General features: G+C 32.8%; 1 protein-coding gene across 1 annotated transcript in view; it reads left to right on the forward strand.

Moving 5' to 3' along the window:
- Nucleotides 1-680: 680 nt before the first annotated feature.
- Nucleotides 681-15,579, forward strand: part of LOC107937285 (caffeic acid 3-O-methyltransferase) — a 44,989-nt gene continuing 30,090 nt past the window's right edge. Inside the window, exons 1-4 of the mRNA XM_016870152.2 lie at nt 681-1,102; nt 1,202-1,330; nt 4,938-4,969; nt 5,052-5,152. Coding sequence (XP_016725641.2) covers nt 5,108-5,152 — 45 coding nt within the window. The 5' untranslated portion in view covers nt 681-1,102; nt 1,202-1,330; nt 4,938-4,969; nt 5,052-5,107. The remainder of the gene's footprint in view (nt 1,103-1,201; nt 1,331-4,937; nt 4,970-5,051; nt 5,153-15,579) is intronic.

Genomic DNA, 15,579 nt, shown 5'->3' on the forward strand with positions numbered 1-15,579 from the left:
TTTTTATACTTCTTATGGCTATAAATAGAGACTCTGATGAAGAATTGTAAATCACCCTTTTGATCAATAAAGTACATTATTTATTGTTTTCATATTTTCTTTATTCTTTATTCTTTCCATCTCTCTTAATTTTATAACAATATCTAATTTTTTTTTTGTTTATTTTTCTATATATATTTGAAATTTTTGCAGTTTTTTGAATTTTCATTTTTTTGTATTTTAAGTATTTTAAAAAAGTAATGTATAGTTTTAAATTTTTGGAAATTTTCTATATTTTTCTGATTTTTAAACTTTTTTGAGATTTTCTAAACTCTTTGCTCTTTTTTTAATTTTCACTTTTTTGTATTTTATGTGTTTTTAAAAAAGAAAAGTATATTTTTAATTTCTAGAAAATTTCTATATTTTTATGCTTTTTTTATTTTTGGATATTTTTATTTTATTTTTTAAAATTTTTTGGAAATTATATATATATTTTTATGATTTCCTAAATTTTTTTTAGATTTTTTAAAGTTTTTGCTTCCTTTTTTTTTGAAATAAATTTGGCCACTTTATTAATATAAGGAAAGCCAAGTAAAAAATATAAAATCCTAAAAAGAAAACCCTAATCCACCTACCATTGCCATCTATCGTCTTATAATTGCAAACTTAGGTGGTGCATTGGTTTTGCATTTCCTAAAACCTGAAACTAGACCCCTAACTTTTGCAATGAGAAAGTAAAACGTTTCTATATAATACTAAAAAATAAAAATTGAAAAAACCATAATCCTAAACCATAATCCTAACTTTCCTTTACCCTTCTATTCTGTCACTGTGTTACCGAATGTTTCCTCGTCGATGGACCTGGTAACCATAAACTTTCAATCTTCATAATTTTTCCCTAGATCCCACCATTTTTGAGTTCCTCGGAGCTTCGATCACACCTTACCTTTCTCCAGACTCAGTTCACCACACCATCGATATTACTCCTTCTAAACACATCCCCCTTGTTCTCTTAAAACTATGGGCTCAACCTCCAACGGTGTTTTTCCTACCCAGTAAGCCGGACAGATGCTTCTTTTCCCCCAAGTAGCCACTGCATGCGCCGCCTCGTTAGCTTCCTATGGTACGTAACGAAACGCAAAATCCCTTAAGTTTCTTACTTTTTCTTGTATATCATTTATAAAACCTTGATTACTGATCTGTCATATTCTGGATTTTGTAGCTTTTTCATGATGATCCTTGAATCTCCTTCGATGATAACTTTGTCAAATACTATTTCTCCTACAAAAACCACTCCTTAGAGGCATGCATAAGCTTCAGCGGTTGTCGGGTTACAGATATTGTTTATCTAGTAAGTACTTAAACCCATAACTAACCCCATATGATTCCTGATAGTTATTCCTGAAATTGCTTTGTTGCTCTGTTGGTTAAACGCGGTATCAAAATTCAACTTTACATGACTTTCTATCGGGTGTGCCCACTGGGTTTTTTTAACAGCTCGTTTTCAGTGAAATCAAAATAGTAGAGATCGAAAGATAATTTATTCTAATATTATTTTTTGGTCTACAGTATGATAGAAATATCGTATAAAAATTTCATTAAGAAATTTTACCGTTTACATTCCTAACTTGATACAAAGGAATAAATTGCATAAAGTGCAAAAGTTGAATTCTAGTAGCTAAAGGTATTAAATAGCTATAGAATTTTAAATTAGAGGTCCTTATATGTAAAATAGACCATTTAGAGTAGTTAGTAGATAAGAATGATTATTCATAATTGGAAATTTAATAAATTAGTAAGGTTAATTTTGGAAAGTTAAATAAAATAATGATGATAAATAAATTAAATAATAATTATTATCATCTATTATCATCATCTTTCATAAAAAAAAAACATGGAAACCCTAGCCATGGAAGCTTGAGTTTTAGCAAGCTTATTTTGCTTATTTGGGTAAGTATTATTGTCCCGTTTTTAATTATTTTTATGTTTCTGAGATCGTAATAGCTTAATCTAGGTATCTCAGGGATTAATTTGCAAAAATTTTAAAGTGATAGGGTTTTTCCATGGATGAGTATAGTTGAATTTTGAAGTTTTATGATAGAAAATGAAAGGTTGTTGTTAGATAAACAACTTTTGTAAGGAGAACTTTGATGAAATTGTCAAATAGGGGCTAAGTTGAAAATATGAAAAATTTATAAAAAATTCTGAATTTTGTGAAATACATAGGCTGCTATTGATATGTATGAAAATCGACTAGGCTTGAATAATGATTAAATTGTATGAATTTCATTTTTGGATCCTAGGGACTAAATTATAATTAATTAAAATATAGGGGCAAAATAATATTTTTCCAAAGATGTGTGTTGGATTAAATTGAATATGAATCATATTAAATCGAGTTAAATTCATTCATATAGATCCGGATAGACCTAATACGGAGTTAGATCGAGGCAAAGAAAAAATATAGGATTAGTAGCCTTCGTATCTACGAAACTTATCGAGGTAAGTTCGTGTAACTAAATTGTATATTTAAATATTGTAAATTAAATATTGTTGTATGTGATTTGTACAAACTTCCATGTGTAATAATGATCACATATCTGATAATTATCAAGTCCCATTTGAACCTTAGAAATTTGAAGGATACAAATGACATGTCATTAGGGTTCCCGATATGGTTGTAATCCTGCATGTGTTGCGAATACACCACAACTCTCTTAAGCTTCCTGATGCTTGGCTCTCATGAGCTTCTCGATATTTGGCTCGCAAGAGCTTCTCGATATACAGCTCGGGCTTCCCATTATTTAGCTCACATAAGCTTCTCGTTATATGGCTCGAAAGAGTTTCCCGTTTATATGCTTATATAAGCATACAAGTACATGAATTGACGGATTATAGATTTGTACACTTCGTGTGTACTACCCGTGTATCCAACGATATTTTAAATGGTTCAACGGGCAAAGTTCTGATATGAAACAATATGAGTTCAAAATGAACAATTACGAGTATATACTTGAATTACATGGAAATGACATTACATGATATATTGAAATATGAGATGGATGATACATGTTTGTGAATCTTACCTAGTGATTATATACATCCATGTTTATTGGTTATGGAAAGTGTTACATGGCTAACATGTCGAGGATATGTGTTTAGGCTTTTGGCCAAATCGGTTTGGTTATATTAACATGCTTACCTTAAATGTGATTAAATGGTAAGTTAATTTCCTTGTTATATGAACTTACTAAGCTTAAATGCTTACACTGTGTTATTTTCCATGTTTTATAGTAATTCAGAAGCTTATTTTGGTTGGAAGCTGATTGGATTAACTTCACACTATCCATCGGTCTTTTCGATATAATTAGTAAATAAATTTTGGTTATAATGGCATTTATAGGTTAATTTGACCAATGATGGCATATAAATGTTTTGTTGGAACTAGCCATTTGAATGGTTATGATGGATAAATTTGATGTGTATGTAAGTGACCTTATCATGTTTGATGTGTGATTGATTGAAATGGTTAGGTTGAATAGGTATATTTGGTAAATTATGCATATATCTATTTGGTCATGTAGGTGAAATTGGTTATTTGATTGATATGAGTTATGTTGTCATTTAAAGAGCCTAAGGGCATATTGTTGGTATGTGATAGTATTACATGTTTAAGTATTGATTTTGGCTTGATTTGAATGCCTTGTTATGGCTTGTTGATGTCCAAAAATGTTGATTTAGGTTGATGACAAATTGAGTGAGAAATGGCTAGGAAAATGACCTATTTTTTGTTCACATGGGCAGAAACATAGAAGTGTGTCTCAGCCGTGTGTGACATATGGCCAGGTGACATGACCGTGTATCTCCTGTAACTTAAATTTGCACAAAACAGAATGCTCACACGGCCTAGCACACGGGCGTGTGACCCAAGTCAGAGAGCTCATAAGTTTGGACACGGGCTGGGAAATGGCCGTGTGCCCCTATTTCGAATGCTAACACGGCCTGAGATACGAGTGTGTCTCTTAACCGTATGAGACACACGGCCTAGCCATACGAGCATCTGTCCCTTGCACCTTTGAAAAATTTTAATGTTTTTAGAAAAATTCTTTGAGTACCTGATTTAGTCCCGACTTGTTTCTAATGTGTATTTTAGGCCTCGAGGGCACACATAAGGGACATTATATTTGATTTCGATTGGATCCTAATATGGATGCTATATGATATGAAATATCTATTTATTTGATCTGTAAATTCTAGTAATGCTCCGTAACCCTATTCCAATAACAAATTCGGGTTAGGGGTGTTACAGTTGTCTCCATATTGAATTTGCATGTTGTTGCTTCCTCCAGCATGGCCAGTTCTGTAATTTATGCTTTAGTAAAAGCCATAATCTCGCATGAACTTTGTCGAATACCTTCGTGATAGTATTTGTTTATGTTATACCATATTTCCCATAGTGAAACTGCCAGACATGTAAATTTGTATGCATTGTTGATATTGAAAGTCTTAGCTAACCATTATTTCCATGTTTGATTGACATGTGTTGGTGCCACTGTTACTACCAATTATTGGAGGCCTATTTTGCAAGGTTGCAATCTCTAAATAAATGGCTAACTAATTCATCATCTTCTCTGTATAGTGGGCACAAGGCATCATACCTTAGTCTGCAAGCTTTTAAATTACTTAATGTAGGCAATAAGTTGTTTGTGATTCTCTATATATTAATCCGTACCTTGCCGGGGACTTTTAAGCTCCATATCTTTGTATAATAATTTCTAGTAATTTCCAAAAATATTTTAATTTCATTCCCCAGCAGGTTTAGTTTTTCTGTAACACATCATTTGTAACCGCTTTTTACCATATACTTCCCTGATCTATCCCCCTGCCAAATTCTGATATCTGGTTGCAAAGAGTCCATTAGATTCATGTTAACTAAATTATGTTACCTTGTTCTTCAGGGAAAAGCCTCCTCAAGGTTTCTTCCCTCCAGGTATTAGATTCATGGTCAATTAGATCTGCAACTAAAGTGCACCTATAATCTATATTTTGAAACTATAACTTTTCTTCTCCAGGGAGCCAAGCATCATTCCATATATTAATTGGCTTTCCATCTCCAGTTTTCCAACCCATGCCCGATTCCAGAACACTTCGAGTGCCCTATATACTCCTCCAGGTAAATGAAGGGTAAACACTTAATTCGACATTAAGAAAATCACTTATTGGGTAGTATTTAGACTTCATTACTTGCGTGAGTAAACTTGTGGGGTTGGTGATTAGCTTCCACCCTTGTTTTTCCAACAAGGCTTTATTAAAACTTGATAAATCTTTAAAACCAATCCCTTCTTGCGCCTTAGGGACGCATAATGACGCCCAACTACACCAATGAATACCCTTATTTGTTTTTAAATTTCACCACAAGAATTTGCACATAATGATCTCTAACTCTCGACATAATAAAACTGGTAATCTTTAAACTTGCATAGCATAGAGTGGAATGGCTTGCAAAAGAGATTTGATAAACACCTTTTTTACTCCAACGGATAAATTATGAATACTCCAATTTTTTACTTTCGCCAAGAATTTTTCTTTAATTTTAACGAAGGTGTTTCTCTTCCTGCTTCCCACCGTCGTTGGAAGTTCAAGGTATTTTTTTTGGGTTGTTAGCTATTCAAACCCACAAATCACTTCCTATCTGCCTTTTGACCGTATCATTAACATTGTTACTGAAATAAATTAGTGACTTCTTGAAATTCATCATCTGACTTGATATCTTTTCGTATTCATTGACCACTGACCTTATGGCTAATGTCCCTCCACTGTTGCTTTTCCAACTAAGATGCTATCATTAGAGAAAAAGAAGTGGGTTATGGATAAACCACATCTTCCAATTCTTGCTTTTAATATTCTTCCTTCACTTCATGCGTTATTTAGGAGTCTTGATAACCCCTCAACGCAAAGGATGAAAACATATGGGCTTAAGGGGTCTCATTGCCTTATTCCTCTAGAAGGGTTTAATCCAATCGCTTTCCCTCCATTAAACACAATAGAATATGAGACACTTTTAATGCAACACATGATTAAAGAAACCCACTTATCGTGGAAACTAGGCTTCCTCATCATATTTTCAACGAAAGTCCACTCTACCCTATCGTATGCTTTTCTCGTGTCTAGTTTTAGGGAAAAATTTCCAATCCCATATCGTTTCTTCTTAAAGGAATGCAACAATTTGTATGCCACTAATACGTTATCATTAACATTGTTACTGAAATAAATTAGTGACTACTTGAAATTCACCATCTGACTTGATATCTTTTCGTATTCATTGACCACTGACCTTATGGCTAATGCTCCCTCCACTGTTGTTTTTCCAACTAAGATGCTATCATTAGCGAAAAAGAAATGGGTTATTGATAAACCACCTCTCCCAATTCTTTCTTCTAATATTCTTCCTTCACTTCGTGCGTTATTTAGGAGTCTTGATAACCCCTCCATGCAAAGGATGAAAACATATGGGCTTAAGAGGTCTCAATGCGTTATTCCTCTAGAAGGGTTTAATCCAATCGTTTTCCCTCCATTAAACACAACAGAATATGAGACACTTTTAATGTAACGCATGATTAAAGAAACCCACTTATCGCGGAAACTAGGCTTCCTCATCATATTTTCAACGAAAGTCCACTCTACCCTATCGTATGCCTTTTTCATGCCTAGTTTTAGGGAAAAATTTCCAATCCCATATCGTTTCTTCTTAAAGGAATGCAACAATTTGTATGCCACTAATACGTTATCAATAATTTGTCTGCCTGGGAAAAAAGTCTCAATGCAGTAACTAATAGCCTTTCTAAACCTATTGACGATAGCTTTCGAGATTATTTTATATGCTACATTGTAAAGGTTGATTGGCCTAAATTGGTTCATAAATTTTTGATTATTGACTTTAGGGATTAAAACTATGTTGGTACTATTAATAATGCTTAGCTCTTTCTAATTGTTCAAAATTTCTAAACAAAATCTAGCTACGTCCTTCCTTATAATATACCAATAGTTTTGAAAAAAGAGAGCAGGGAATCCATCTGTAACTGACTCTTTTAAAGGAGACATTGTTTTTAGGGCTTCCCACAACTTATCTTCTTTAAAGTTAGTTAAAAGCTCCTCATTAAGATGTTCAAGAATGAAAAGAATGCAAGGTTGATCTTCTGCCCATAATTTTTCACAATCTTGCACATGTTTTGTGGAAAAAAGATCCATGAAATATCTTGTTGCTAAATTTAGCAATTTGTTGTCCCTCTCAATCTATCTTCTATTCTCATCTTCAAGCTGTTTGACTGTGTTCCTCTTCTTGCAATAAGACACATGGTTGTGAAAAAACACTGTGCTACAATCACCTATTTTGAGCCAATTTGCCTTTGCTCGTTATTCTCAAAAAAATTCTTCTTTATCACCTTCTATATTTAAAGCTAGTTTGGCTTCAGTGATCTCTGCTAATCGCTCTTCATCGGGATCTTCATCATTCAACTCCTCAAGCTTTTGGGTTAATTCTTTTCTCATTTTGTGACGCAAGCTTTTATTGGTTCAGGCCCATTCTTTTAAGGAATTACCCAAAATTGAAAGTTTCCCTAGAAGTTCTTCATTAATTGAGCCCTAGATTCTTTTTACATGTTACTCAAATTTTTCTTCAAATACCCATTTGGTGTTCAAATGGAAGGTAAGTTTCTTCTTCTTGTATCATTACGAAACCCCAACATATCTATAAGTAATGGGTAATGGTCCAAAAAGTTGTGTATTAAGTGACATAAAGAGTAACTAGGGAAACAACTTCACCATTCTGGATTTGCCACTCCTCTATTAATTTTTCTCGTATATTATTTACCACTACTCATCCTCTTTCCCATGTAAACCATTGCCTTGAAAAACCAAGATCAATTAATTCACGATCTTCAAAAACTTCCCTAAAAGCTACCATTTTTCTTTCTTCTCTCAACCTCTCCCCTTTTTTTTTCTTAAAAGAGTACATTATTTCATTAAAATCTCCCATGATTAGCCAAGGTAGTTGACAAACCTCGCGTAAACACTGTAGCTTATTCCATGACTCCCTCATTAGTTGCTCTGTTGAGGACCTATAAAAACCTTTAAACCTTCATTCGGCCTCTCCGCTTTCTTCTTTGAATTTCACATTAATATACGAGTTAGAAAGAATTTTCAGATCAATAATTAAATTTTCCTTCCATTCTAAGGAGAGGCCCCCTCTAGATCCCTCCACTTTTACATCAATATTGTTTCCACAACCACACTTTTGCCATATTCGTTCTATCTTTTTTTAGCTAAATTTTGTTTCTATAATAATCAAAAGCTGGACCAAATACTGTCTTAAAAGATTTTTGAGACGTCTTACTGTCCGTGGTTGCCTAAAACCGTGGACATTTCAGCTTAAGATTTTCATTGTAACCAATCGGCCTGCTTTTTAGCGACCACCGATAAATTATTGTCAAAATTGGTTTCCATACTTTTTGTGTATGTCTCCTAATGTTGATTCCTCCTTTGTCGTTTCTTCCCATCTATTATGCCAATAGGGTCCTCCTCTTGTTCTTTGTCCATTCCTATGATGGATTGCGCTCCATCATATCACTACTTCCATCTCCACTGACATCTTTTCGGTAGTTCTCCATAATTTCTTTCCCATTGGGCCTTATAATTACTTCCTTGCCCCTCAGTCTGGTTGGTTGAACTTCTGACTCCCAATCAATAATTCTCTACCCGTACATTCCTTAGACTCGTCTCACTTTTGACCATATTCCTTGGCTCCTCTTGCAACCATCGACTCTCAAACTATACGTTCCTTTTTGGAGGGGCCCGTAGAGAAAGATCCCATTCCATGTTTATCTTTTGTATCTCCATGTTCAATCATAAAGTATATAAACTTTCTCCACGCCCTAATCTTCCACATAAAAATAAAATAATGATAACTTTTCGTATTGGAAAGTCACATAGGTAGAATTATCCTTCCCATATATTATGCACTTCTTATTTTCAACGGACTACGGACATCTAAGCAGACTTTAATTCACAAATATTTCTTCACACCTTTTGTTATTATCATTGCATCATATTCTAAGAACCTTCCGATGAAGTTACCCAGTTGTTATGCCATTCCTTCTGACATGGAACCAATGGGCAAATTGTGAATTTGTACCCAAAAGTTACGAATAATTCAAGGATACTTGAGTTGGGTCTTCCCCTTTCTCCAATTAGTGGAAAAGAATTAAATGTTTATTGAAGAGCCATGGCATTCCTTCCATTACCCTCCTTAGGTCCAACTCATTATAAAACCGAAAGAGGACATTTTTGTCTTCGATTTCTGTTATAGAGACACGTTCTATTGGGTACCATAATTCAACAAGGACAAATCTCATAGATGGGAAGTGGATTGCACTATCTGTTAGGATCTTTCCTACCAAACACAAATTAAATTCATCCTTCTTTCCTTTTCTTCTTCTTGATCACGAATAGGTTTTTCTTCTTCATTGGCTATGCTTAAGTTAGCCAATTCTTCCTCCATTGCCTTGTATTTTTTTAAAATTTTGAATTGACTTTAATGTACCTCATGTTTGGAAACTTCAAGTATTAAATTGATATAAAAAAATCTTTAAATATTAAAATAATATTGTAACTTTGGGGGTAAATAATACATTAACCCTTTTCCAATTTTAGCCATGCGCCATTCTCTTTTTAACTTTGAAAAGTAACAGTGACGAGTACAAACTCACTTGAAATAATATTTTCCTTCAAAATAGCATGTATATATAATATGCATTATGTTGGAAAAATTCGATTTAGAAAATAATTTTTTATCATAACGAAAAATAAAATTTTGAAAACCAAGTTTGTTTGTGATATTTACATGAATAAGCTTTTTTCCTGAAAAATACTCATGCTTTGTGCGAGACAGATCCTAGATGTTCTTGACTTTCAACTGAACGATATTCTCCACTATTCTCGTACCACGAATTGCCTCGAGTGTTAGCTCGAACAATTACGAACTAAACACAAAACCAGAAAAAATTTATTGCTTTCAGTAGAAAAGTAATTCTCTCTCTCAATAGAAACCGGCAGAATTGTAATTTCCAGAAAATAAAATTTATTCGAAGGAAATAAATTCTCACTATTTTTTTAGAACAATATTCAAACATGAAACTTCTGTAAACAAATTTACCAGTGCTATCTATTTATAGGGAGAAATAAAAGAATTTGGTTGAATTAATAAAACACAAATAATATTTATTTAATAGAAAATAATATTTATTTAATAGAAAATACCCTTGTTAAACTATTGGGGTTGTCGCTCCTCTCATCTTGTATGAGAGGAATTTAGTCTCTCCTGTATTGAGTCTATTTATATGTGTTTCTTGGGTTTTATGATTTAATCCAATTCAATACATGTTTTTTATTTCTCAAAATAAATATTATTTACTTAATTAGTTCAATTAGATAAATTAATTTTCTAATTAAATATTTTTCTCAACACAGTTCTAATTCCATTAAAGTCACGACAACTTTACCGTTAAAAAAATTATGAGGAAATATATTTAATTTCTATATTCAACAGATTCAAAATGACTAATTACTTTAATTTCATTTTCAAACTTCAATTATATAATTAATTAAATAATAATTCAAAAACCTTAAATTAATTCTCAAGTCATTTCTGTACTCAGTGAGGAAACATATTCATTTGTGAATGTGACCCATTTCTCAAACTTCATCATTTTCATCCATTTATGTTCATTTGGTTCTATATGCAACTTATTTATGATTTTAATGAACTAACGGATTGATCGATTAGACATATGTAATTAGGGTTCAAATAATTTATAATTAAGTTTAAAATTTTCACTTATTAATTATATGTATTTAGTTAGGAAGTCATTCCACTATAGTATTGTGACTGAGTTCTCCCCAATTACATACAATTACGAAAGTTACTTTACCAATGCTCGTCCAATGAAATTGTTATCAGTGTGTTACCCTTATAGGACATTCTTAATCTCTTTGGGATAAATTTTTTCTCCCAATAATGTTCTATTTTATATCATGGTAACCATTACATCTTCCTTCATGAAAAGTTCATTACTATCAAATAATAATTAAGTCATTCATCACAAAGACAGATGACTCGTGGCTACACTTACCTTTTCATCTATTATGTAATGTTGATGAGAGGATATCATTTACCCTTTAATTGGACTATGAATTCCACTGTTGTTAATGATGCTACATACTGCAGAAGTCATATACCCAGCACACCAACATTTGGTTAATTATCTATTTAAACTCAGGCTTTTACTTATATTAATGTATGACACACTGTGAACGTCACAAGTGAATAAATCCATAAATGGATTTAGGGTCTATTCTACTTGGGTTATGTACGATATACTATCAATTATCTATTTAAACTCAAGCTTTTACTTATATTAATGTATGACACACTGTGAACGTCACAAGTGAATAAATCCATAAATGGATTTAGGGTCTATTCTACTTGGGTTATGTACGATATACTATCAATCTAGTTAATCACATCTATGTCTCGATCTTTTGGAAGTCATCTGCTCTAATGCCCAAGACAAAACATTTTCCCAATTGGACTTGATAGATGACATATTAGTTGTTCAATTGGTTTGCTCATTTCTGATTAGACTAAGGATATGTTTAGGTTCATCTACTAATACAAGCTAACTTTCCTTATTATGATCCAACCATGTGATACTACTTACTATTCGTTAAACATTAGATAACCAATGAGTCAAAATTTGCTTCCATTTTACTTTCCATACAAAAATATTGAAGAGATTATACAAAGGGTATTAATGTAATTAATGGATATTATTAAACAAATTTGTTCGAAAAATAAAAATATACAAAATAAATATACTACACTTAGTGCACTAAATCCAACAAATTCTTCATGTCGTGTACGCAAATTTATCAAGAGGTGTTGTCTACAGGACTCTTTAATAGCTCTGTATTTATGAAAGGCCATGATTGAGGTTTTGTTTGAGATTCTAGATGCTAAGTTGGCATTGGGTTCCATTGTAGATCGTAAGGAAAAATATTGGGAACAATGGGCTCGATTTAATTGGCTACAACATGGCAACTCAAATATTTCTTTATTTCTTAAGTTTGCTTCTGTCTAGAGACATGCTAATTGGATATCGGGTATTGAAGAATCCAAAAAGATTTGGCATGAAGATGTAAATTCTATTATTGAAGTGGAAATCCAGTTTTCAATGACCTTTTCTGTTGTCACACTACAAACAACCTTGCACATCTGTTCTCCTCTGGTACTCATTGAGTTTTTTATGACCAAAATTGTTCACTTGTTCGGGACTTTTTTGCTGATTAGATTTGGGGTGCAGTGAAGAGTATGGAATTTTTAATGGCCTATAGGCCTAACGGCTTTCCTGCTTTGTTCTTTCAGTCTTATTGGTCTGTTATTAGGACTGACATTGTTGCTTAGCCATATTGATTGATCAGATGTCTATGGCGGTGGTTAAACATACTAATATTGTGTGTTGATCCTAAGGTTAAAACCTACATACTATTTTGCATTTTTGGCCAATCAATCTCTATAATATTTTGTATAAGATAGTTACAAAAGCCATGACAAACCATATGAAATTGGTTATGGATTCATGTATTGATCTCGCTCAAAGTGCTATTGTCTTGGACTATTTGATTTTGGCTAATGTTCTAATTGTGTATGAGCTCCTACACTCGCTCAAGCAAAAAATAGGTGGGTGGGGCAAGTAGGCTGATTTGCACTCAAATTAGATATGAGTAAGGCCTACGACTATGTTGAATGGAAATTTCTTGAGGGTATGCTTTCTATACTTGGATTTCATAGTTGATAGATTGCTATTGTTATGGATTGTCTTACTTGTGTCCTACTTGAGTAGGCCAATTTTCGGTCAATGGGAAATGTTTTTCTTCTTTTAAACTAGGGAGAAGGTTATAGCAGGGTTGCCTGCTCTCGCCATACCTTTTTTATTTGTAGTGAGGGTCTTTCTTCCCTCCTCAATACAACTCAAAATGATGGTGTGCTTAAAGGGACATCTTTTATTCGCTGACGACAATATTTTGTTTGGTAAAGCCATTTCAGTTGGTGTTTCTGTTATTTGGTCTATAGTGGGTGAATATGATGGCTACTCTGGTCAGATTGTGAATTATGATAAATTCATGGTGTTTTTTTTGTTCAAATACTACAGTTGCTTCCAAATTTGATGTATTGTAGGTTTTCCATGTCCTTTTGGTTATGAATCCAGAAAAGTATCTAGGGCTTCTGTCTATGATTGGGCGGAATAAGCGGTCATCTTTCTGCCATTTTATCGATAAAGTTTGTAACCTCCCAAACTTGGCCTAGACATTTTTACTAGATTGATAACGCTACATTAGCCATCGAAATGGCTAAGCTAACTTACGTTGCTTTTTAAGACTTAAAAAAAAAACTCATTTTAGAGAAAATCGTAGTTGTACTTTGAGTTAGCTTAAAAGCATTCATTCATTAGGTCATGTATGCTTAGGATTCATTTTATTGTTGACATTGTTGTTTTGGAAAAAAACCATTTGCTTGTCGCTCTTCTTTAAAAAAAACCTCGAAGTTAAACTAATGCAACCAAAAAAACCATTTTTCAAGTCATTTTGGAAAATTAGTTGCCTTATCGGTTTGTTTTTCAAAAATAGTTCCTTTTCAGTGTAGTGGAAACTAGGGAATAGTATCAAATTTTACTTAAGCCCGATATCATGCATTATCCAGTTATTATGCTTAAGTAATTCATGCATGCAAAAATCCCTAAAAGAAAAGTTACCAAGCCACAGACTAGAAATAATTAAAAATTATAAACTAAAACCAATAAAGACTTAATAATACTTATTAAGAAAAAGAATCTGAGGTCCAAGGTGATTCTTTGAATGCTGAGTTCGGTCTTAATTTCGAGGTTTACCTAAAAAGTTAAACACTATTGGGGAGGTAAGCTTATGAAAAGCTTAGTGTGAGTCAAACAATTATTTAAACAGAGAAAAACATCAAATACAGTAAAACATATTAGTATTAAGAAAAGAATACAGAACCATCAATGGAACTTCATATCATTACATAACTATTATCAATATCGATGTCAAACGGTGTATAAGCATCAGTCATCATTCATTCGAGTAACAATCATTAATTCCGACACCATTCAATACAACAAAATACAATAGTAGCATAAATCAACAACATTCGAATATGTTGTGCACGTGATGCAATGCAAAAAGGTTCCTACCCATACCATCCGTTACACACCACGAGTTCCCCATAACCCGTCATCCGAACTCCAAAACATTATGGGCTTAAGCCCGTTGTGGTTAAAACCACCAATAACAATATGTAGAAAATTCTGCCAGTAAAAGTGCAGACAAGTTGCCAATAAAAATGCGATAAATCGCCATTCCCCTCGGTACTCTAAGTGCAGTGCATTGACTACGAATAATTCGGACTTAATATGCCACCGGTACTCTATGGAACTCCTTTGTCAACCAAAAAAAACCAACCCAATGCATATCTAAACGTCACACAATCTCATACATAATCATATCTCAATACTTTTCACATTTATTTGACATGCTTAGCATGTCCTCAAAAATCACATACCTTCAATAAATGGAAATAGTGTTCCAATCATTCAAATTACCATTGTGTTGGCATCAATCAATATCATTCAATTTCACATACTTTGCGAATTTTCTTTGTGCATAAATAGCACCCTTTTCAGTACACAATATAACAAATATCTCATACGTTTAAATCATACATAAGCTTAATATCTCAACACATATCATTCAGTCAAACATTCTCATATCTTATAACTCAAATATGCAATTACAAACTTAATAAAACATTCATACTATCAAACTAGCAATTTTGCCAACATGTTAATCTTTTAAGGCTCGAAACATACCTGGTTCGACCATTCACAAAAAAAAATATAATTTGGCTATTAAGCCAATCCAATCAGAAAGCTAATTTATCAAATGTAACATGATATTTAACATTTTCAAACAATTTTATGAGTTTAGGACCCACACCTTATTTTTCGCTTCCTCACAGCACACTAGCGAATCTTCCAATTTTCCTTAATAATTCCTTAAACGAACCTAAACCAAAATTCAGTATAAATTTGATAAATTTACCATTAAACCAGCCCCCAAACACCCACTTATGATTTCAAACCAATTGTTAAAATTATGACTATTTTATGATTCGAAACTAGTTAGATTCCTTACATTGTATCGATGCAAACAGTACGTACAATCGTTCTTTGCCTTTACGGATGATTTGAGGCATTTGGGTCAACACCTAATTCAATAATATACTGGAAAATTAGTAACTAATTAATTATTAAATTTCTTCATTTAATCAATTCATAAATTTTACCCAACAACTTTGTCAAAATAACAAACTAGTTACCCTTAATAGCATTTACGCTTCACGATTTGTGGGATCCAAATGGCCAATTGATCAAGTAGATTTTTTCGTAATTGAAATGGGTCTAAAAGCTGATT

This window comes from Gossypium hirsutum, chromosome D13 (assembly GCF_007990345.1).
Source record: "Gossypium hirsutum isolate 1008001.06 chromosome D13, Gossypium_hirsutum_v2.1, whole genome shotgun sequence".
NCBI lineage: Eukaryota > Viridiplantae > Streptophyta > Magnoliopsida > Malvales > Malvaceae > Gossypium > Gossypium hirsutum.